This window comes from Purpureocillium takamizusanense, chromosome 1 (genome assembly GCF_022605165.1).
Source record: "Purpureocillium takamizusanense chromosome 1, complete sequence".
In the NCBI taxonomy this organism is placed as follows: Eukaryota; Fungi; Ascomycota; class Sordariomycetes; order Hypocreales; family Ophiocordycipitaceae; genus Purpureocillium; species Purpureocillium takamizusanense.
In genome coordinates this window covers 3,078,316-3,101,748 of record NC_063068.1, presented here as the reverse complement: position 1 = coordinate 3,101,748, position 23,433 = coordinate 3,078,316, and the positions used below count along the sequence as shown (strand labels likewise).

General features: G+C 59.8%; 5 protein-coding genes across 5 annotated transcripts; 1 reads left to right on the top strand and 4 right to left on the bottom strand.

The window, feature by feature from the left end:
• Positions 1-223: 223 nt before the first annotated feature.
• On the top strand, positions 224-2,912 carry JDV02_000986 (uncharacterized protein). Its single transcript, XM_047981870.1, has 2 exons — positions 224-1,613; positions 1,685-2,912. The coding sequence occupies exons 1-2, from the start codon at positions 497-499 to the stop codon at positions 1,933-1,935; spliced, it is 1,368 nt and encodes a 455-aa protein (XP_047837831.1). The 5' UTR covers positions 224-496; the 3' UTR covers positions 1,936-2,912.
• Positions 2,913-5,550: 2,638 nt separating this feature from the next.
• On the bottom strand, positions 5,551-6,676 carry JDV02_000985 (uncharacterized protein; the record flags this gene model as incomplete). The annotated part of the gene is made up of 3 exons (XM_047981869.1): positions 5,551-5,627; positions 5,686-6,399; positions 6,466-6,676. The coding sequence occupies 3 exons, from the start codon at positions 6,674-6,676 to the stop codon at positions 5,551-5,553; spliced, it is 1,002 nt and encodes a 333-aa protein (XP_047837830.1).
• Positions 6,677-13,033: 6,357 nt separating this feature from the next.
• Positions 13,034-13,477, bottom strand: JDV02_000984 (uncharacterized protein; the record flags this gene model as incomplete). The annotated part of the gene is made up of 1 exon (XM_047981868.1): positions 13,034-13,477. The coding sequence occupies one exon, from the start codon at positions 13,475-13,477 to the stop codon at positions 13,034-13,036; it is 444 nt and encodes a 147-aa protein (XP_047837829.1).
• Positions 13,478-14,459: 982 nt separating this feature from the next.
• Positions 14,460-15,821, bottom strand: TFC7 (C6 zinc cluster transcription factor-like protein; the record flags this gene model as incomplete). The annotated part of the gene is made up of 4 exons (XM_047981867.1): positions 14,460-14,526; positions 14,642-14,735; positions 14,825-15,626; positions 15,786-15,821. The coding sequence occupies 4 exons, from the start codon at positions 15,819-15,821 to the stop codon at positions 14,460-14,462; spliced, it is 999 nt and encodes a 332-aa protein (XP_047837828.1).
• Positions 15,822-16,399: 578 nt separating this feature from the next.
• Positions 16,400-20,766, bottom strand: JDV02_000982 (uncharacterized protein). Its single transcript, XM_047981866.1, has one exon. It carries the CDS (start codon positions 19,747-19,749, stop codon positions 17,635-17,637), a length of 2,115 nt encoding a protein of 704 aa, XP_047837827.1. The 5' UTR covers positions 19,750-20,766; the 3' UTR covers positions 16,400-17,634.
• Between the last annotated feature and the right edge of the window lie 2,667 nt (positions 20,767-23,433).

Here is a 23,433-nt window from a genome sequence, read left to right as displayed (position 1 = left end):
TACGACTCGAGGCTGGGGGTGCCGTATTCATATTTTTCTGATACTATCAATGGCAATGGGTCGCGCCTGCCCCAGGCTTGACACCCAATATTGCACAGCTACAGCTACAGGTCCAGCTCCAACTCCAAGTGGAGGCAGGTGCGCCCAAAAAGCCATTCAGCAAAGTACTCCGTACCGCAATCCAAGTCGACATGCGAGTGCTTTTTCACGTCCTCCATTAGTACTTCGTACTTGGCCTATTGTTCGTCCCTCGCCCCACTTGCCGCATGGCATGGCAACAGTCAATCAGCCCCGCAGGCGTCACTGGTCGCCTTCTGGAAAACCCGCCCGTCATCCAGCAAGCATCTGTCAACCTCCAACACCTCGTCCTGCGACCACGTCCGACCAGCTCAGCGCTTCATTCTTACGGCATCGACCCCAAGGTTAGGTTGCAGGCACACCCCCGTTTGAGCTGAAGAGGGCGCCATAGCCTCGGCCCGCGCCATCTCCGCCCGCAATGTCCATCCCTCCCCAGCTCATCCGCGTCAAACGCAAGAGGGTCGACGAGGCGCCCGTCCAGTTCCTGCGTATGATTTCTATCCCTGTTCCTCCCACCGCGCCCGCACCCCGACTGACCTCTTCTCCAGAGTTTGACGCCTCTCAGAAGCGTCATCGCAGTGGCAACTGGGCTTATCAGCGGCGACAGCCAGCCGCCTACCCCGTCCGTGCGGACAAGCCCGTCATCCACCTATCCCGGCCCGAAGATGCCTCACCCCCAACAAAGAAGCACCAGGCCGTGCGTCACTCGCTTGACGCGGCCGTAGCCGATCAATCAACTGCTGACGAGGCTGCGGCCGGTCATTCACCTACCCGACCGGCTTTGGCGGAACCTCGCCGCTTTCGAGTGTCGCGTTCGGCAACCTTGTCCGCGGGCAAGAACCAGGCGCAGAGTGCCGGCGTCTCCAAACGGGACCGATATGGCCCCGCTGTTTTTGTCGAGGGGACCAGGAGAAAGAAGTTGGCCCGCAAGAGTCTTGCTGTGGTGCATGAAGCAGTGACACAGTCAGACATGATGCCCCCGCCGTCCACGGATGGACCAGCCGTTGGTGTGCAACAGAAGGACCTGAAGCGCCCAGGGGTCAGAAAGAAGGCCGCAACCGACTCCGCCAAAGATGTCCCGACACATAGGCCGCTCCCCGATTCGATCAAGAACAGGCAAGATGGCAACTTGGATAAGATCGCGGCGGACATGGACCGATGGGTCCTGGACGAGATCGGTGCAAACCTCCACGGCATGGAGCGGGACAAGCAGTTGGCCCAAAGGCCCCGTTTCAAACCCAAAGCGCCGGCCAAGAGGTTTCACGAACGCCATCCTGAGTTTGCACAGACGTCTCAGCCCCGCGAGTCCGCAGAAGTCACCATGACTGATGCTAGTGACGACAACGCCGAGGAGGACGATGACGATTGGGTCATTGAGGAATACGTCCGAGTCCCTGCCTTGTCCATATCCACGGACGTGCCGGCTACAGATATAGGCGTTCTGGACCTGGACGACGACGAGGATAGTGCCCTCTTGTTCGGCCCGTTGCCGGAAGATGACGATGATGCCGATGAAGAAGACGAAGACGAGAATGGTAAGTTCCTCGTGCGACCCGTGGGCATCAGCCACCAGCCCCGACGCATTCCAACTAACATGCTCCGACAGCCGAGAACCACTACACTGCAGATTATCCTGAAGATGAGGTCGAATCAGACGACGAGTTTGGACGTCACGCCTACCTCTATCGCAACACCAATGCCTCAGACGAGGAGGAGTTTGATAACGCATACTATAGTGACGGAGACAAGCAGGATGAGGACGAGGAGGTCAGACTCAAGAACAACGAGGACGATGACGACGATGTGCGCATGGCGCGCATTCGGGCGTACATGAAACGCCACTCAGCCTTTCCCTGAGTAGGCATTGCTGAATCCTTCGTCGTCGCCGCCCGTGTTGCGAGCGTGACAAACACTGCGTGTCATTCGGCCTGGCCCAACAGCAAATGCACTGGCACATACATGGGCGCGCGCTTGCGGACAGGACATGACTGCATGCATGCGCATGCATCGCCACGGCCCTCACATGAGAGCCAACAGCTGTGCCCCGCCACAGAACACGCCCCCCTCATCAGCTTTCTTCGGGGCGCACAGTTGCGCGCCGTCAACGGCCATGGGCCGGGCGGCTGTCGAAATGCCACGGCTGTGTAACCATGCACAGGAGGGGAAGAAGTTCAAGGCCAAACTTGCTTGGGTGGCCCAATTATAAGTCTCCATACTCAGCCACCCTCTTCTTTTGTTGGCCCGCATCGCAAACCTGGGTGGGCGTCCTTCTGCGAGACCGGGCGTCCAACGATGATGATCTGTCTGCAGCGCGATTTGAGGCGGGGGACAGGCAACGGACCAACGGACCAACATCCCCCGAGGCCTATCTTGCAGCCGCCACAGGCGGTGGGATGAATGACTACCGTGATTGATCGTTGCCCGACGCGATGGCAACGAAAGGTTGGGGGGCCACGAGTGGCGAAACTGTGGACGAGTATCGGCTGGTCCAAGGCCGCTCAACGACCTATTAGTTGAATTATATCGCCCCGTCTCAAGAGACGCACACGCAAACTTGAATGATTGTGAGCGACCGGTGGAGACGCCCAACTATACAAGAATCGTGCACTTTCCCGTGGGCACACTGGGAGTTGCCACCACGTGGTTCTCGTGAAGCGACCCTCTGGTGAGGATACTCTCAGCCCGCATGACCAGGCCGCTGTTGCCCCAAGGCCTGGCTGCCTATGTTGGGTACCTAGTTGTTGTGCGGATGTTGGACACTTGAAACGTGAAGGATGGAAGCAGAGCAGGCTAGGCAACCGCATCTCGAAAGAGGTATGCGAGCACCGTCCGGCACAACGAGCGCCCCCCCCCCGGTTTCCCGCCCTAGATCGCCATTGCTGCAGTACGCATCGTCTGCAGCATCATCAACATCAGTGGCGGCGGCGGGCATCAAAGATCTGCCCGCCCGGCCGCCCGTCCGTCCGGCCGCCCTCGGCCTCTATCCGTCGCACAGATCACCTAGGCCACTTGTCCAATCATTCAATCAACCAAATATCGTGCGTGCCGTGCCGTACCGTACAATACGGCATCATCCCTATCCTTTGGTGCAGCACCTCGTACCTACAAGGTAAAGCACCAAGGTACCAAAGGGTGGTGAAGCACCGCTTAGTAGTTCCCCTCCCCCTTTTGATTGAGGACTACCTACAGTGGTGGCCACGCCACTCTGCTGTTATGCTGCGCAACCAACCAACAAACAAGCAAATTGGTTGATTTTGTCTCTCCCGCTGTACTGTATCTCTCGCTCCCCCCCCCATATTGGTTCGCCTGTCTTGGCCCCCCATTTTCTTTCCCGCCCGGTTTCCCTGCAGAAAGTGTTAGTTCGTGCTGCACAGTGTCGGCCGTTGCATGGACGTACATGTAAACCGTAGGTACGGAACGAAGTACGTGATGGCCGTTGGCCGGTCGGTCCCCTCCCCCGGTTTTACCCTTCCTCCTCGCCCCGTCCCTCCCCGCCCTCGACGACGTGCATGAGGTGAGGTAGTTAGTGACCAAGTATGTACTAGAGAGGTATGGATATGTAAGTGCTAGTTAGCTAGAACAAAGAGCCGGCCGGCATCGTCGTTGGACTTGTTGCACCCACGTAGGCGGCCAAAGACGCAGAGACATGGAAGAGAACAAGAAGAAAGAGAGAACCCCCCCCCCCCCCTCCCCCTCCAATTACTTGCCGTTGGGCAGCACATCACTCTCGTCCTTCTATTTTCTCCCGCTCACTACTGAACACCCCCCTCCTTCCGCTTCTACCTGCTTCACCCCGCCGCCGCCGCCGCCGCCACCATCACCATCACCATCACCGCCGCCACGTTTTTCATCATTACTGTACCTCCCATCACCTTCACACATGGCCTTTCTACAACTGCACGGCGCAGCGGAAGCCCGGCCCTCACCCCCCCCCCCGCACGCACGCAACCTGAGAGACTCTCCATCCACCCCATCCCTCCCCCCCTCCCTCTGCCTCTGCCTCTGCCTCTGCCTCTGCCTCTCTTCACCCCATCGTTCCGCCGTCGTGCCCAACTCATCAGCTCAGCTCAGCCCGGTCCGGTCCGTACTGTACGTAGCTGGGCGGTCCTTCATTCGCCTCGTTTCCCAACTTGTGCGTGCACGCACGCCCCTCCCTTCCACCATCCATCCGTCCCTTCTCGTCTTCGTCCTCCTCCTGCCCCTTCTGCTGCGGTTGCTGTTGCTGCCGGCCCCGCGTCCCAACGACTCGCCCCTCCCCTCCTCCCCCTCCGCGCAGAGCGTTGGGTTCCGCGGCAAAGGCGGCTGAGCAAAGCTGCCCCCCCCCCCCCCCCCCGCCCCTTCAATATCTCTTTCCCGACAAAGAACGGGGCAAGAAGGGAAGAGGCACTTCGGAGGAGGTAACGACGGAAGGGGAGGAACCAGGTGGGTCCCGAAGGGAGATGCTCGGCAGTGACGACGGAGACAGAGAACAATGAGACAGAAAGAGAGTATACTTGATATGTGTCAGAAAAAGACAGACGACAAGAAGTAGACAGACGACAGGCAGGTTAAGTATCTCCTCTGACATTTCATCATCCCGACACCGCCGCGCACGGAGTCTAAAAAAAACGCACAACACTCGGGCAGCGGCCACTTCTACCGTGCTCGGCGAGCCCGCCAACTCCACCCGGCACATGCCCGCCATGATCACCTCGTAGTCAATGCTTCTTTTTCGTTGTCTTCGCTCTATTGTACACGCCAGATACTTCGGGGTTGGGCAAGTGGAGGGGCCTAGAACCCTCCTCTCTCTCTCTCTCTCTCTCTCTCTGGCCCCGTCCTCCACTCGCCCTCGTCCCTGGAAGCAGGCCACATATGCTCTCGAACACACCCAGAAAAATCAGGTAGCCAACCGGTTCCGTCATACCATCTAGAACATCGTGCTTCATGACCCGTCTTCATTATGCTTTTTGCTTCGTGGTTGCAGTGGGGGAAACCACCGCACCCGCGGCCCCCCACCCCCGCGGGGTTCTGCAGCCCACGGGTCCTTTCTCTCTCAACTCTGTAATAGTACACAAGGTCGAAGTGACGGAGAAAAGCAGCCTCGTCATAGACGGTAGCTTGCCCGGTTGTCCTGGTGCCCTGAAAAGGGCCCTCGCGTCTGACCGCAAAAACCGCCCCAACACCAACAAAAAGAGTTTAGTCCGCATCACAATCGTTATATGCCCGCCGCTCTCATCAAGCCGTGCTCTCCCATCACATAGGAAAGGTGAAAGAATATATGATGCTTGGAAAAGAAAATATCGAGAAAAAGAGAAAAGAAAAAGAAAAATGTAACGCAAGCGTATGAACGCAAACGTGAAAGTATTATACAGTAAGGTGTCGCGCAGTCGTCTTGCGGCGCGGCTTGCGTTGCATAGCACGTCATTTCAGTAGGTCGTTGCCTTGTGGGCCAAGAAGAGGGTGTGATCAAGGGAGTGGGCAGTGCCTCAGTCATTAGAGCTTGAGACGTCGCTGCTCCTTTCTCTTCCTGCGTTCCCGACGTTCCCTATACTGCATAGATCGCTTCGCAGCTGAAGGGAGTACCGTTAGCATATACGTTTGTCTTGAGGGGGCCCGACAGTCACTCACCCCAGTCTTGACACTTGCGCTTCAGCTCCGGGTCGACCCACGAGTAGTGCAGTGCGCGCTCTGGGTATCGCTGGGCCAGGCCGAGGGGCTCCATAGGCTTGTCCTGGCTGTCCCTCTCGCGGCACTTGATGCTGATGTACTTGGGCTCTAGGTCGTCCTCGTTGTCGAAAATCAGCCAGCCATCCTGGTCCCAGAGCGGGATGCGCTGGTTCATGCGGTAGTACCAGGCCTGGAGGCCTTGGACGGTCCGCTCCGGTGTCCTCCCGAACATTGCGGCGAAGTCCTGCTTGATGCGCTGCCACTTGAGCTTCTTGTCGTGCCAGGCGTAGATGATGAAGTCGCCCTCCTCGGTCGTGTACTTTTGATTTATATGTCGGTTCTCGCCATCCGGAGGCGGGCTGGGATAGCCATCCATGCTCGACGAGCCGTGCATGAAAGGATCGTGATGTTGGTACCCGGAGTACGTCTCGTGTGGTGCGTACCCGTGGAGAGCTGGCATGGGGTGAGGGAGGACGGGCCCCCGGCCGAGGCTGGGGAGAGGCGAGGGCGGCGTGTAAGGTCGCGCGGGGCCATGAGACCGAGCGAGTGCTTCTACACCTTGGTCGAACTCCTCGAGGCTGGGGAGTCTAACGGACACGGGGTTGCTGGGCGAGCTGAGGCGGGCGATGCTGGGAAGAGGGGAGCAATCTCGCGAGATGCCCGAGAGCGACGAGGCTGGAAGAGAAGTCATGAGCCTCAAGACTCTAATCTAGGCGAGCTAAGCAGCAGGAGGAGACATACGCTCAATCTTTAACCGGGGGCTGCCCGAGGTAGACTCGGGTGGTGTCTGCGGGTGGATCAAGGATCGGTGGAAAGAGAGGGAAGGCAGGTCGCTGGATAGGCTTCTTCGAGGAGGCAGGCTCTCCGAGTGTGTGATTGCCTTGATGCCCATCTTGCCGGCTGTAGTTGGTGAGACCCCGCTATGGTGGTCCAGTGTCGTCGGATACATCATTGTGGTGGTTGTGGTGGTGGTGGTGGTTGCCGTTGCCCCCTTTTGACTGGAGTGGGCGTATAAGACAGAAGCTCGAGGTCACGGCCGAATGCTCCTACTCACGCTCGGTACGGATCCAAAGCGACGACACAGCACTGCAGAGCAAGGCAAGAGAGGGAGGGGCTCGAGGAGCGGGAGGAGGCAGAGAGGGAGGATGTGAGTTAAGTAGCGAGGGAGATGCCCAAGGGTGGTGATGATGACGGCGAGCACGCGAGGCAACGGCCGCTTATAGGTTGGTGGCGACAGGATGACACAGAACAGCAGGCCAGCGACTGGAGGGAGGTGACGAGGGGTGGTTCCGTTCTTGTATCTGTCTGGCCTGGCACGGGTGTCGAGACCCTGACGGTTGACAAGACGTGTGAGAGCGTGAGAGCGAGGTGTCCTGGCTGGGCTGCTAATGCACCGTGTTTCTTCTTTTTGCTGCCCCGGCGGCGGCGTACAGCTACAGCGGTGCCCACGCAGGCACAGGACCTGGTGCATGTACTCCGTACCTGAATCAGCATGATAGAGCCGGCAAAGAGGGCTGCGCGATTGATTGTTGTCTTGACTTTTGGCTGGAGGGGGGTCCGTGTGTCCCCCCTGCTCGCGGTTGGCAGTTGGGCAGCTCCAGTCCCTCCAGCACGACCAACAAAGAAAGACATCGCGGCGTGGGCCTAGTAGTGAGGGCGAGCGAGGGCACGACGGACGGACGGACGGACGGACGGGCAGACAGAAGCAACGGTGGGCCGTCGTGCAGAAATCGACAGAAACGGTACCTGCGGCGGGCGAGAGACAAAGAAGCACTGGGCGGGGTGAGGCCGGCGCGCCTTTCTCTCGTCCACGCCAGTGCAGCGTTGCTTTGCCCAGCCCGTGCTCTGCATGCACACATGTATACGCACATGCTATGCCGTGGCCGTATGTATGTACAGTATTGAGCCGCCTGCCTTGTGCGCAGCGTGGCTGGCGATGCCGTGCAGAGCGGCGGTCGCAAGAGGCGCGAGGGCAGTAGTCAGTCGGTCGCGTCTGTCTGCTTCATCTCAGCTCCGCGGCCAGCCACTTCGACGTCGAGCGCCACTCCATCTCGTCTCCATCTGGTTAGTGGCGGGGTAGCCATCTGCGCGAGGGGGCCCCCGGGGAGACAATAGACTCCCACGCCTGAATGCGAATTGTGTCCCTCTGTTGTTGGGCGGCATGGCGCACTCCGGCCCATGAAGAGCCGGCCAGAATTGGCAGCAGCCACGCGCGAACGGCGTCCGCCTGGCCCTTGGCAAGCCTCCCTCCCTCCCTCTGTGGCCGTGGTGTGCGCCAGCCCGACATGGGTGCTATGGAGGAGTCCTCTGCAAGCAAGGGACAACCGATCATCTCATCTCTGGCCGAAAACGATCCTGAAGACTCACCAGTCGCACGGCCCGCCGACCAACGACAACAACAGCCTCCCTCGCTCCACGCCGTTCGCGCGCCGAGCGTCACTGGGAGGGATGGGGGGCGGCATCGCCTTCATGACGTTGCGGCCCTGGGTGCTGCTGTTGTTGTTGTTGACAAAGCAGACAAGACGATCCGTGGCACCCAGCGGCACGCACCACCGCCGCCCGCCCTCGCTTCCACGTCCAAGACGGCGACGGCGACAACGACTCGCTCGCGGCTTCGGCTGCTACTAACATCAGGGGCCCGGGCACGAGGCCCGGCCTGTGCCAGAGTCAGCACCAGCAGCCGCGAAACGACGGGCGGGCGGACATGCATTGCATACTTTGACACAGGGCCATGGCCGGGCAATCATCGGGTCCCCTCCGCCACGGAGCTGGGGGTTGTATCCTTGGATGTGCCATATGCCAGGGTTTCCGTTGCCTCGGGACTCTCTCTCTCTGTAAGCCGGTGAGAACAATGGTTCCCTCCGTCACCACCAGCCTGGCTGGGGGCGGGAGGGGCCTCGACCCCAGCTCAGCTCACGACAGCGCAGCGCAGCGCAGCGAAGCACGCAAGCCTGACCTGCCGACACGAGTCGTATCAAAACGCTCGGGATACAGCAGAGTCGAGAGCAAACAGCGGTACCGGACCGCAGAAAATTGCTTGTCTGCCTGGAACGGGGCGTCATTTGGCTTTGCGACTGCCCCGTCGTTCGAGGCATCGCGACGTACGGTTTAGCTCTTGGCCCAAGCACTCAGAGAAACTGCAACTAGACACGACCCAGCAAAACGCCTCTCGCCGTAATTATAGAAGCAAACGTGCGGCGCCATGCTCTACGGGAGTCGTAGCGGCGGCGGCGGCGGCGGCATACAGCAGCAGGAGCGACGCCTCCGCCGCACTGGCCAGAGGTGGATTGCCGATAACTCGCGCCGTCGGCGGCGGCTTTTTGCTTCATGTCGAAGCGCAATGCGATCTGCATTGCAGAGAGAGAAGGGGGCATGATGAAAACCTCGTAGGCAGTTGTGCTGTGCCGCGTGTACAGTACTACTTTGTACGTGCAGTGACGATGATTAGGGGGAAAAGAAACAAAGACATCTGACCTGTTACTCTGGCCTGATGAACGCCAGGGGCAGGGACCTCTCTATCGGCCTAATAACTGGGTACGACGGCCAGAGAGCCCTCGACAACGGTCTGCGCCGGCCGGCCGAGTACCGTGGTTGCGGGCGGCCTTTGAAGGAGCATTTCTTTTTCGTCCACCAGGGGCGGCGGCTAGTTTCTGCGTGCCTGGGACGAAGCAATACCAACGTCGTTGCCCCCGGACGTTAGTGGAGGAAGAGGCACCGTCAGCAACCACGAGGCCAGTCTGGGCATCGTAGAGGTGTGGAAAACTCTGACGGAAAAGAAAGGAGTGTGCCCATCATGATGAGCCCTGCCCTACCCCGTGTCCGCGCCATGGGGGCACGCCTGGGCTGGGACAAGGGGGTTATCCCTGAGGTCATCCATCCTGCCTTTGGTGCTGTTGGTGGAGGGCAAAATGCTGGATTCTGCGACTGTTGGCACGACTGCCAACAGGCGGGAGCGAGCTGGCCGGGGACGTACGGGGCCACGAGAGGAACAAAGCAGCGGCTTCCGGGGTGCTGGCGTGTCGGTCGACCTTTTGGTACAGTACTGCCCACGTACTGTACTGTACCTAGCAGCGCTGCGAAGCCCATGTCTAGTCAGCCCATGGGCCTGGTGGTGCTGTGCTGTATTGTCGACGGCGTGGCATCAAGGGCGGGTGGCCGCTGACCAGTCGGTGGCTGCAGGCAGACACCTATCTTTGGCCATGGCTAGCGGTGACGATGGTGTGTATGTGTGTGTGCATGCGGATCCCCATCGACCCTCGTCCCCAGCTGATACCGCCTCTGCTGCGGATGCCGCTGCGGGTGCGCGTGAGGCGTTTCCCCCTCCCTGGCCACATGCAGTCTTCGATGAGCAACGCCCAGCGTTCGCTAAGCTAGCTACAATTGTGGCAAAGCACACCGCACAGTTACGGGGCCACGAGCGGAGCAGAGAGAGGGATGACGGGGAGGGGCGCGGGGGGTAGGGAAGAGAACCAACGTTGGAGCGCGATTGCGTGTGTTGTGCGTGCATGTGCGCGTGCTTGAGCTCGCATGCGGGTGAGGGCGGGGGGGAGGGGGCCAACGACGACGACGACTTGCAACGATGATGATGCTGCAGGTGGTGCTGGTGCTGGTGCTGCTGTTGCTGGCCCCCTACCCCGTCCCCGCTAAAAAGCGGTTTGCTTTTTTGGGACCGACGAGAGGGGTCGTCGAGATGGAGTGGCGGCGGTTGACGACCTGAAGGGAGGTCCAGGGGGGCGGCCCAAGCAAGCAAGGGCGAGCGAACGACAAACGAACGAGTGAGTGGGCATGGACAAGCCAGCCAGCAGTGTCGACGACGACGATGGCGAACCGGCGGGTCACTTGGGGAGTGTTGATGAGCGAAAATCGCGATGGGGGTGGGTGATTGCACAGAGTACGAATGCATTCACACTTACACGATACTGCCCACCCGTTGTACTATACTCACTAACTTACTAAGTTAGGTGAGGTACTCCTACCCTGCCATACTGCATATATTGGGTAGCATCACTGTACACCTACAAGTAATGATTATGCATAGTGCCCTATTGTCCTGGGACGCAACAAGAGCAAAAGGCAGCTACGACTGAGGTGGGTAGAGAGCTCTCTTGGGTTCTTGCCGTCAAAGACTACCATTGCCCCGTCACGTCGGCAACTCGGCACGCATCCTCCATCGCTGCTTCCTGGTCAATCAATCTTGACGCTCATCAATTATCAAGCGTCGCCCGCTCATCATTCTTGGTCGCCCCTGCCCGCCCGTCAGTGCGCCGCCGTCCAGCCATCGCCACTCTGGGAAGTCACAACGCACAAGATCACCGCAACCCGGCAGCTTATTAGTTGTACGTACCTCTAGGTCACAAAACAAAACCAACCCAGGTTCCTTTTCCTTATTTCGGCGCCATTCGAGGTACCTTGCCTCTTTCTCCTCCTCTCCTTCCACTCGGCTATCAGAATTGCCCGCCCCGATGCAGCAGGAGGTTTAGTAGTTACTAAGTACTCAGGTGCCTTGCCTTCCCTGGGCGAGGCTACCTTAGTACTGACCCTAGGTAGTTCTTGCCACTGGCAATGCTTGGCGACGCCTCCCCGGGCGGGCGCATGTGCACTGCCGAGAGCCCCCTGCGATGGCGTCTTCCGCGTCTGGCCATCAACATCGTCGGGGCTTCGGTCGTGCTCATCGGCGGTGACGCCGAGCATCGCCCCTGCCCCTACCTCGCTCACTTTCACGATACGAGCGCAGATCCTTCTCTGTTCATCTCTCCCTCTGTTCATCTCTTCCTCTCTGTCTCCCTGTCTCTCTGTCTCTGTCAACTTCGTTCTCGACCGGCTCTTCCATTGACGATGCCGGTCCCGAATAACGCGCATCGCCCCTCGGGCCCATGCCGCTCGCGTACAGTCATGTATGCCACGATCCCACCAAGGGCAAGAAAAAAAACAAAGATTGCAGAGACACTCTTGAGGAGGTACGCCCCGCACCGGACCATGTAAAAGGCGAACGCGGCTAGCATCACGGCAGCCCCGTCTCCCATGTCGTGTAACGCGATTTCCCCGGGAAGGCGGCAGAATAGCCAATCGGGCACCCATTGACGCAGCCCACCCGCTTTGCCAGATTCGTAATGTCGTGTCTTTGGCATTCTTGCAGGGGGGGCGGCGGCGGCGGCACTCGTTCGAAAAAAAAGTCATGGGCTTGCAGATGCGCAGCTGCCGTTGGTGAGCCCTGGCTACCAGACTATTCACTTACATGGTTCATACTTCGCAGTGCATGCATACTACCTAGTACGCGCAACGTACATCGTGCATTCATGATCCGTGGCCCCCATATAGTGCCAGACCATACAGTTCGGGCGCGACAACGTCACTCTGATTGTGGGATCAACGAGCGCCAGACCCAACGTGCATGCACCCGAGCTATTGTACTGTACCCCAAGCCCTCCTGCTCGATGCTTAATATGGCACGAACACAGTGTCTGCAAACCTACGCCGCATTGCCCTGACCTGGCCTGGACTGCGGCACCGCCATGCCATGCCATATCGTGCAACAGCAGCAGCAGCATAAGGTGCCCACACACATGGTACCGCGCCCGCCACACACCAGCGGCAGGGAGGCTCCTCCCCCAGATCAGATCGTCCTTGTACGACCCGACGCCTGCCGTCCATCACGTTGCTTTTCCGTCCCGCCAAGCAGAACCGACCGAGCGGGCAGCGCGGGCTCCAAGAAATCAAAGACGGCGCAATTAAACATTGCTCACGGACTTTCTCGCCACCCCCGGGTCCGGCTCGGCCTCTCTCTAGCTCAGCGCAACGAACCCCGTCCGCGCCTCCACAGCCCATCCATCCATCCCTCGCGCATCGACAGACAGGTAACACGGGAGGACCGGCGCGCCACGCCGTCCGCTCACCTCTGCTCTTTGCTTGTTTATCATGCAGGAACGCCCGTGCTAGTGGCACAGGTCAGTCTCCTAAAGTCGACGGCGACGGCAAAGACGTCGTAGACATCAGCGTCTGCCTTGTCTCACCACCTCAACGGCCTCGTCACCACTCTTGAAAAGTAAAAACATATCGATCGCCTTGCCCGCCTCTCTCTAGCCCTGTGGCAGCTGCCCCATGCCGCTGACGTGTTGGACACGGCGCGCCAGCTCTGCTCAGTCGAGACTCCAGCCGAGTGGTTCTGGGGACCAACCCGCTGCCAAGCAAACACACAAAGCAAAAGTTGTGCCGTGCGCCATGGCCCAGCACCAATCTCCCGGATACGCACGTAGCAAATGCTAGTGGCATGCTGGATATCGCGTACCGGCAAAGGTCATGGAGGGCCGCTTCAAACTCTTCGTCTATCTTGGCCGCCCGCGCCCCGCATAAGATCACTCACCAGACAAGCGCGCGTCTCGGCGGAGCTCTGCCGGCGTCTCCTGCGACACTTCCGCTGAAAGCTCTGGCCCTGAGGCGCCTGCACACCCGTCGCAACGCGTCCGTATACCACGTTTCGGCCGCGGTCCCGATACTGAGTCATGGCCAGCATCTCGTCTGTGGGTTCCACCAAGTGGATGCCATCCGAAGGAGCATCTTGACTGCGATGCAAGGTACGGCAGGAGGCCTGAAACATCAAAAGCAAGGGCGGCGATAATGGCACATCTGCAAGCGAACCGTCGTCCTCGGCGAGCCACAGACTCCACTGGATCGTCCTCCTCTTCGCCACCACCGCCACGTAGCGAGCGCGTCCGCGGCCGTGATTCCGCCCACCGACATGGGGTGTTTGATGCATGCTCACGGACTTGGTGTGCTCATGAGACGGTCATGCTGGTCAGCTCCGTTGACAGATACGCCGTCGAGATCACCTGGAGCTTTGTCAAGCCTCCTTGGTCAGAGCAGACAGGCGGACTCTGATCCTGGCACCGGCACTTTCTGCAGGCATCTGGAGCTAGCCGCATGCACGGACACGTCCTGCCTCGTAGAGGCCGTCCCGGATGTTGCCTTGCTGTCCCGCCCGGGCCATGGGCTCCATCCAGGGTTTCCTGCACCCCATCTTCTCAAAGGTCGTCTAGTCGTGTGGCTGCAGGGTTGTCCAGCCAGGCGCCCCTGCCGTCACAGCCAGATCTACCGTTGACATCAACGGAAGGTCACGGGGTCGAAAACGGTCTCGATGCCAGGGCCACTCCGAGGACCCGGCTCGCCTTGGGGTGCCTGCAGGTCTCGAGAGACACCACTTTGTCTTCACAGCGGTCGGGCGTTGGGGGGAGGCGCTTGACAGTTGACACGCCCCCAACAAGGTCCCACGCTGGTCCCGCACCCCGAGGCAGCACAGAAACCGTGGGGCCCTCTAATACGCCCACCGATAGCATGAACGAGCCAATGGTGCAAACAGAGCGGCCACTTCGTGCGATGATGTTGGGGGCTGTTCACTCCTGCATCCCACGAGCTCCATGTCCAGAGAACCGTGCCGTACCGGATTCTATACTGTGCACACGCAGAGGATGTCAATGAGTGTGGGCAATCAGCGCGTTTCCCACGCAGCGCTTGACGACAGCCGTCCCGTGCGTCTGTGCACCAAACGGTGTCAGGTCGCTGGGCTCCAATGGACCCTAGGTGGATACTCTTCAGGAGAAACCTGCCTTCAAGACCTCGATTTCTTTGGGCCAATATGCTGAGTAACGGCTGGGGACTCTGTCCTTGGTCTTCCAGCTACAAGGAAGCTCCCGAGCCTCTATGGGTTTTCACGAGCTGACGTCTAGGATACCATCATCGCTTCATAGTTTGGGCTCGCCTTGGGACAGGGACCCCGTGCCCGGAAATGATTCGTCCCCAGCGAATTTCCTATAAGCCATAATATTAGCATTGATGGGTGAGCGGGTGCTCCCCGCTCCGACGTCCCAGACGACCGCGGGACGTGCAAACAGGGCATGCCGAAGCAGCGAAGCCACAAACATACCATCCTCTTTCGGCACCGCCGCTCAAGAAACTGCAGTCGCTGTTGAGTTCGCAGTTCCACCCCCCGATGAGACCCGCCGATTCGGTCTCCGCTACTAGTACCTGGTCAGACAGCGAGCGGGGTCAAGAAGCTGAACTCACTCTTCATGCAAGAGGACCAACGGAGTGAATGGGATGGACATACCCGGAACCGCCCAAGACGAGGATGATGACGCGGGCGATCTGCACGAGTCGCCGAGACCGCGCGCAAGAGCGGGCTGACGGCTATAGACGCTCAGCCCACAGGTGTAGGCGTAGAAGTCCTCATCTTCGACGTTGACCGGCGCCTGACCGGTCAAGATACGACCCAAAACGATGACCACGGCAGCATGGGTGCACAGCAAAACGGCGCGGGTCCCGTCGGCATCACAGCTATCGATGATGGCTTTGAGCGCCACGGCGACGCGAAGCTGCAGCTCGGCCAACGTCTCGCCCCTCGACGAGGGCACCACTGTGGACTGGTATGTCTCGTCAATGGCGGGAAAGAGCGACTTCAGAACAGCTGTTGTGGCTGGCCGAGGATGGTCGAAGGGAGCGGAGCCAAACCACTCCTGAATGCCATGCTCGGGACGAATCTTCGCGGCCACGTTGGCGCCAGGCCAAGACAGGGGTCGGATGTCCTCCTGGCGTACCGAAAGGTGCTCCCCTGGATGGGACTCACCTGGGGTCTGTGTGGGATGCTCGGCCTGGCGCTCCGACTCAGCATAGCGGCGTGCCTCGTCAGCGGCCAGGTCGACAAATGGTTTCAACGTCTCCAGACAGCGATAGAAGGGGCTTGAATACACTGCGTCAATGGGCGGATCGAGAGTCATGAGGTGTTTCGCCAACTCTCGTGACTGCTTGACGCCATGGGAGGTGAGTGTTGGGTCGGCGGGGATGCCTGTTGGTGACGGCAGGTATGCATGATAGGCCCCCGTGGCAGGGTCGACAAGCCAATTGGAGCGGAACTACTCACGACAATAGGAAGCGTCAATACTCGCGCGTGCGGTGCGGAATGCCTGCGGCGGCATGGACAAAGCGTCTCCAGCGCCGCTGGGCGTCCAGTCTTCTGGCCTGGGCTGGGGGGCTGGGATGGGCTGGGCTGGGCTGGGCTGGCGAACACTTACCCCGTGGCGGGTGACGTAGATTTTCTCCAGCGGCATGCCCGCAATCTCGACGAATGACTCTCGTCGACAGTCGAGAGATGCTCGTCCACGCGGTGGGACAGCACAGGACCCGATGCTGCGGTGAAGATTGTGGCGAAGGGCGGCGAGGGCTGCGTGCAGACGACCGGAGAAGAGTGGGCGCTGCACTTGTCCGTCCGTGTCCCTGGCAGCACGATGCAAAATCGAAGATGCAGCGAGATAGAGTCCAAAGGGGGGAGGGGCGGTATAGGTTGGCGAATCTTGATGCCTTCTGCTGACTGGGAATTTGCCCTAGTAAATGTGCGTGCTGCTCAGTCGTGCTTGCTGCTGCGCTCTACCGTTGTTGCAGGTGGCTCCTTCCCAGCGCGGCGGGAGGCGGGACTGCCTCTCTCTGAAGTCAGGAAGCTCCTTCCATCAGCAGCCGAGGTGCCTAGCCTGGCCCGACTATTCTTGCCCGACTCCCGAGGTGAAAACACATGACCCATATTGCCCCACGCAGATACTGTGCTGTGCCTCACGCTGCCCGCATTCCTCAGCCACTGTCTACCGAACTCTGTGCGTACGTACGTATCTCACACCTACTGCGATCGAGCATGGGCCATAAATAGATATACGGTTAGCAGTATTTGGTAAGATATGCTCGGTACCTCGATCCAGTACTCAAGTATCCCATCATGCTGTGCAGCCCGGTCTTGTCCTCTGGACAAAGCACGGAATGGGGTCACTGACCACCTGCAGTCCCCATCCACCAGCCGTCTTGGTCGCGCCAACAGTGCCTCCACTCTCCCCGCCAAAAGCCAACTCGCGTGTGCCCCCCCAGTGCCGGCGCGTCATCTCTCGAATCTCGTTCATGAATCGCGACCCGCAGGTGAGTGCTTCAGGTCGCGCGTGTGTTGTCCAGTGTGGGCGGCGGCCGGTGGCGCCGTCCTGACGCTTGTCGTGCCGGCCACCAACGCCGCCGCCGCCGCCGCCGCGTCTGCTGCAGCGCCTTACTCGCACATCGTGCACGGAAGGAGTGCAGTACTTTGGTGCAGCACGAAGTGTGCAGCATTTGCAGTGTGGTGGCCCCCTCCCCCACCCTCATCTTCCTCTGGGGCTTTGCATATGTAGGGTCCTGCATGGTCCCTATTATTGGAACACCCACAGCTCCATCAACTGCCCATTGTTGCATCGCGACTCCATAGACTTTCACGATGCGGAGGGTGGGGGTGCACGGCGCCGGCGCCGCTATCGTCCACAGACCAAGTCGCGAGCGTGTTTCCGCGAGAGAGTCGTGGTGGTTTCAAGGAGTTGGCGACCTGCATGCCATGCCCCCTTCGACGCGATCAAGTCACTGCACTTAGACGACGGGCAACTCACGACTCGTGTAAGCCTTCCTTTCCAAAAGCAATAACCGTCTTTGGCCCGCAAAAGTCCAGATCTCAAGGTACCTTGGGTAATATTTCGCCGAGATACGTACTGAATTGTCGCCGTGTCCAGCAGAGTGAGCCTATCCAGGCCGAGTCAGATGCTTTCTCGGCTACCTTTCCATCATTTCCCGAATCCGAGTTGCGGTCCAACATACATGCTCCTGGCGTTCCCGATGCCCTTGATCTACCGTGACGCCGATGTGACTGATTGCCCCCAGAAGAAAAATGTGACAGTCCCCAGGTTCCGCCTCTTGCACCCCAGGTGCTGGCTGACGGGCCATTCCGCTCGTATCCCAGGTGCCAACACAGAGGGAAAATTCGAGAAAAGTGATGAAAAATCAGCTCGTCCAATCTCCGCTTCGCCTGTCAAAAAGGGCCTTGGTTCATTGTCGACGTATCCCAGATGCAACTCCCATGCCATATCACATAACCAGGCAGGATCCCATCGTTCGGGCCCTCCGCCGGCCAACAATGCCACCGTCCTCCTCGTTCAGGTGAAGTGCCTGGGCTTCCCTGGCGCGACGTCTTCGTCGCCTGTAGCCCGCACCGCCAACTCCAGCCTCTTCGCTCGCTTGCATGTAGTCGGCCCATTTCCGTTCCAATCTGCTGGCTGATGAAAGATCACCTCGCAGCAGCCTCTTTTGGTGTTCATCCACCGTCATTTGAAAGCCGTAAAAGCACTTCAGGCCAATAATTTCGGTGGGATACGTCACCCCGCCAGACTGCCCCGCAGCTGGTCGGATTTGAGCATTGCGGAAGAGCACCTCCCGAATGCCCGTCCAGGTAACATTCTGACAGTCGTAGACGACGAGTTGTAGCGTCATCCTCGGGCGCACATCCGCACTCGTCGAACGCTCTGAGCGCTTGGTTACCATGGACGCTGCCTCTGCAAGAACCAAATCGCTGACGCGCGTGTTGTCCATGTCCACGTTGCGCAGCCGCACACATTTTTGCATGACGGGTAGCAATCCGACGTCGCCAATGTTCTCGCAGTAGCTAAGTGATAGGTGCTCTAGGGTCGCTGCGCAGGGAGCCTTGGCCAGGTGTTCGGAGAGAAGCGAGTTCGTCAGCTCCTCCAGGTCCTCCAGCTCAAGGTGGGTGAGCCGAGGAGTCGAAGCGAGAATGGGCTCAAGCGCACCGTCCGTCAGGGCCTTGCAGCCGGAAAGCTGCAACCCTTCCAGCTCCGGGGCAACATAGCCGATAGACTTGACGCCGATATTCGACAGCCGGTTGCAGCGGCTAAGATCCAAATGTCGCAGCTTTCGGGGGGGCACCACGGGCCGGTCCGTAAGAAGGTCGATCTCGGGGTCCTTTCCGTGCATCATGACTTTGAGGGCTTCGTCGGTAAGCTCGACACACCCGCAGAGCACAAGCCTCTCGAGATTGTTCGTGTTAAAGATGGACTCGGCCGTGGCCACGTTGTCGAAGCCACGGACCTCGCCGGCTCTGAGGTCTCTCAAGCGGGAGCAAGAGTCGATGATGGCCTTGATGCCCTTGGCCTCGACCTTCTCGCACCAAGACACGTTGAAGCTCTCGAGCTGAGGGCAAGACTCGGCGATAATCTTGCATGAAGTGTTGGAGACAGCAGCCAGCCCGGTCAGGTTCAAGTGCACCAGCTTGTCGTTGCTCTTGAGGAGATTGTGAAGCGTGTGTTTCTGGAAATTGCGGCAGCCCTCTAGGGTAGCGTTCATGAGGTTCCTGCACGCCTTGACAATGACCTCGGTACGCTTGTAGTGCTCAACCTGCACGCAGCCGCGGAGATTGAGATCCTTGATGAAAGGGCCCGCGGCGACGATTATCCTGGCGAGGGACTCTGCCGGAATTTCCTGGTAGAATTCGGACGCATCGAAAGACGTCCAGAGTTGGCCGTCAAAGCAGAATTTGTAAAATAGCTTGCTGACTCGAGACAGCCGAACAAGCTCCTTGGGCTTCATATAAGAGAAAATGTGGATGCCGAGTTCATAGGGCATGTTTTCCCAGAACGGGAAGTTGGGCTTCTGGGCGAGTTTAGACGCTGCCCGAGCCCTGAGCTGGCCGTCCTGCTTCGACGAGCGCAGCTCGGGAGGCAGAGCCGCCGTCGCAGGTGAGTGCGGCGAGGCGCCATGTTCGACCTTGCGCACGGCAAGCTCGTCTTGCAGGTCGTCGTAGAAGGGAAACTCTTCGGCGGAAGTCGGGGCGGTCGAGGCCGAGGTCGCGTTCGAGGCGGCTTGCGGTCGTCCCAGAGGCGATGGTTGCGGCGTGGACGAGCGAGCGCTGGACGGCGTCTGCGCCTGGGGCGGGCCCACGGCGGCGAGACTGACACAGGACAAGGTGCTGCGGGTGCTGTATGGGCTGCCGACCGACTTGGAGCGTCGGAGGCCGTTCAACGATGGAGAAGAGGAGATGCGCTGCAAGCCGCGAAGCAGGCGGCGGCGGCCCTTGCCCCTATCCATGATTTCGGGCGGGGGCGGGGTGGCATCGTCGCCGGCGGCGATGCTGCCCGACACTGCGGGTGATGCGTCCACAGGCGCGGGCGGTCCGTCTACTTGCTGCGCCATGGTGTTGCTAAAGATGGGTCGTGCCGGCCGACGCAGCGAAGCTCGAAGAAGGCGCTTGGGGCGCTGAACAGGGTGAGCGGCCCCGACGTTTATTTCTTTCTTTTCTGTTTGCTCGCTCGATGCGAGAGGCGCAGGGCGACAACCGACGTTGGATTCCCGTCTCTAATATTGGTGGGGTGATGACGCCGGCGCGAGGTCACTGCGTGGAGGGGCAGTGCGGGGAGACGCAGTCCGCAACAGGAGAGGGCGATGCCGTCAATTCATGCCGGCCGGACAAGAGGCTCTGAGCGAGTTGTGTTGACGTTTCGACGACGATGGGGCACGGCGGGCATCCAAGAAAAGAAGCCCCAGCCGACGCAGATGTCGCCGCTGTCGCAGGCGGGACGGATTGCTGCGACAGGACAGGTGACGACGGATGATGATGGGCCAAAAGGAGGATGGATGGTGGTGAAGATGGTGGTGGAACAAGGCGGGCGATGGGACCACCTGCCGGGCTGCACCCAACGCCAGGGTCAGCGGACCAGTGGGCACGCCGCGGGGGCGGAAAGGTCACCAGGCCGCCTGGAGGCCGGGGCTTGCCTGCACCTGCTCGGCAGACGGCCGGCCGGGCCAGGCACGGACAGGATAGGTATGGGATGTGCAAAGGGGTTGGCTGACAGATGGCGTTATCAGCGGCGGCGGTTGAGCACACGTCGTACTCGCGAGGCCATGGCCGTGCAGGGCGAAGAAAGGAGGTGTCGTCGTGTCGGGCCCGTGTGATCACACGAGCGGCGGGGCAACCGAGCGCGCGGCGTACTTGGTACCTCGCAGCCAAGGCAGGAGAGTCGAGAGGGAGGATGAGAGAAAAGAGAGAGAAGGAAATCTAGCTGTTAAAGAAGGGATATGCTCTGTGATGGAAGCAAACGTGTTCTCCCCCCCCTCAGGGTCGTACAAGTGTTGTTGCTGCACCCGTGTCTTGCGATCGTGCCCAAGGTGCCTGCCTGCCTGCCTGGTTTGCGTCCAGAAGGGAAGGGGTATGTATAGTATGCTGGATGGATGCGTCCGTCCAGGGGCTCGGGACCCTTAAAGACGAGTTCCAAGGCGCCGCCAGGACGCGGCATCAGACGGGGATCCGGGCCACTCCCCTCCCACGGACTGCAATGTCGCTCAGCACCCAGTACTACCTATGCTACCTTTGGTAAGTTAGTTGGTTTCCCTGCGCCCGCCCACGCCCGGCTTGCACCCATGGATCCCACATGGCGCGCCTCCATGATCCATCCAAGTCCTTGTCCCGACTGCACGCATCAGCACCTGCGGCACCGCCGGCTTGCTAGCCGCCGCCGATACATGCGACACAGCGCCTGCTTGCGTGGCGACCAAGGTACATGTGCTGCCCCTCACCACACTTCCACGCCCGCCTTGGAGATGGGGCTCTCGGGCGGGGACCCTTGCGAGGGCATTTCGTTAGCGTCCCGTCAGCGGCGTGGGGTATATCGATAAGCGCCTGGCAAGCCGTCCCAGCGACTTGACACTCCGTGTTAGCTCACTAACCCCCTGGTTGGGGCTCAACACTAGCCCGGCCCAGGTCTTTTGGTCGCTGAGGGGCGCCCCACCGCCACGCTGGACACATGCACCTCATCTTCCAGCCCCGGGCTCCCGTGCAAGAAGCCCCGCTGGCCGCCAATGCCTCGTGTTCGATGCCCCTCCATCTACAATCCAGACCTAGAAATGCGACCTGATCGCTTCGCCGCTCGACCTCCACCGGGAGCCATCTCGCGCAAGCAGCAAGACTACCCCTTTTCTTTTCCTTTTTTTTTTGGCCCTTTCCATGCTGTCTCCTCAGCCCGCGGAGCCCACGGAACAACTAAATCACCGTCGTCGTGAGCCACTGCCACTGTCGAGTCATGTTGGCCCACGCGAGGGGCACAATGGGGTGCTGCTGCCTGTGCCTCTTCTTAGGCCCGCCGCTCACGCGCCGAGACACCCTCAACGCGATGCTGACAGGCAGAGTCCCAAACCAACCACCACGCTTTCGGACCGGATCACGGCCGCCGCCGTCGTTCCTGCGCTGCGGGCTGGCCACGCCAGTGAGACGGACGTGGTGGCCCAAATGCAGCCACGCAGTGCTGGCGCATCACGGCTCGGCCTGGGCGGGCGCCCTGACTCGTCCTCGCTCCTCGGCCAGACGACGCCTATCATGCAGGCTCAGGCTTAAACGTGAGGCTTTTTACATGCACAAGCCTGCCAGCAGCGAACAGGCAGGTACGGAGTATAAGCACCATATAATGACGCTGCACGGCCGAGGGCGGGAGAGGCCTTTGCCACTGGTGGGTGGGCAAAAGGCGGTGCCAAAGTGGGCGCCCCCCCCCCCCCCTCCCCCCCGCCATGTTGTATGAGGAGGAAGCGCGATAATGGACCCCTCTTGCCCGTCATCCCCCTGGTGTGCCGTTTCTCGGCCCTCGCCAACCCTTGGCCCGATAGGGAGGAGGACCCTTCGTGCTTTCGATGTCGTCTGGCGGCAGCGTGGGGGGATCTCGGGTTTGGCACCAGCCCCGCCGGTCTCTTCTGTCGTCAAAAGCATCCCGTCGAGTGCTCGGCATCGCCTGTCCCGATGGGCCGCGCCTTCTATTCCCCCAAGACGGGTTCCAGGGTCCCGTCGTATCGACGGTTGGGCTTGCTGGCGACGTTGCTGATTCTTGGAGCAGAATCACTGCGCAGGGCCCTCCTCTCGGTCACCGAACCAAGTCTAAACTAGGCAAGGCCGTTGGTCATGCTGCTGCCATCTCAGTGTAACGTCGATCTGAGGACAAAGCGGGATGGCGGGTAACGTTTGAGGACGAGCCGCCCTTGGCACTAGTAATGCGCATTCGCCTGTGATGCTCCATTCGCCCTCCTACATAGTACGAAGTACTCGCCTTCCACCAGGCATGTTGCTCATGACATATTGGTTGCATCCAGCGTGTTGAGCCGACAGCCGAAGCTCGCTCGTTGTGCTGCACTGAACCGTCCAGCTCAGGTGTCAGTGCCAAAGGGTTGGTCGTGTGCCGTGCCCTGGCAGCAGCAAGTGATGCCTGACACACTGGCACACATGATCGAGTGAGCGACACGTGCAGCTCCCCAAGGTGCTTCGGCTGCTACCCACCATGATGGTATTTTGAAGCGCCCGCCACTGGCTCATGTCCAAACGAACGTCAAGTACGAGGCCCAAGGCGTCCTCGGAACATGGTGTCAACCTGTGCTTTCATTGCATCTGAACCACTCTATGCCGGCAAATGTGGATGTGCAAGACCATTAGCCTACCCTGCATCGTTTACAACTGAGCAGTTGTAGAGCGCCTCGATTTCGCACAGCCTCAAATCCAAAGCGTGCGTGCGTTCATGTCCCAAGAGACGATGCGCTTAAGAAGTATAAATCCTTGCCCTCTTTATCTTCCGCGCTCGGTTCCTTCATGTGAGATAAACAACGACTATATGGTAATGACGCCGTGGCCACGACTGTTGGGCCTCCCTGGGAAAATGTTCTTTGTTCTGGTGAATGAGAAGCCCCGATGGCTTCACGTGCTCGAGCCACGCTCAGCAGGTAGCCGCAGAGACGTTCCAGAGACGTCGCGCACCGGCAACTCAACATGAAAGAAAAGAAGGCCCAATGCTTGCAAGATTTGTGACTCTCAGGAGCCGCGACTAGCTGGGCATCTTCCCTGAACCC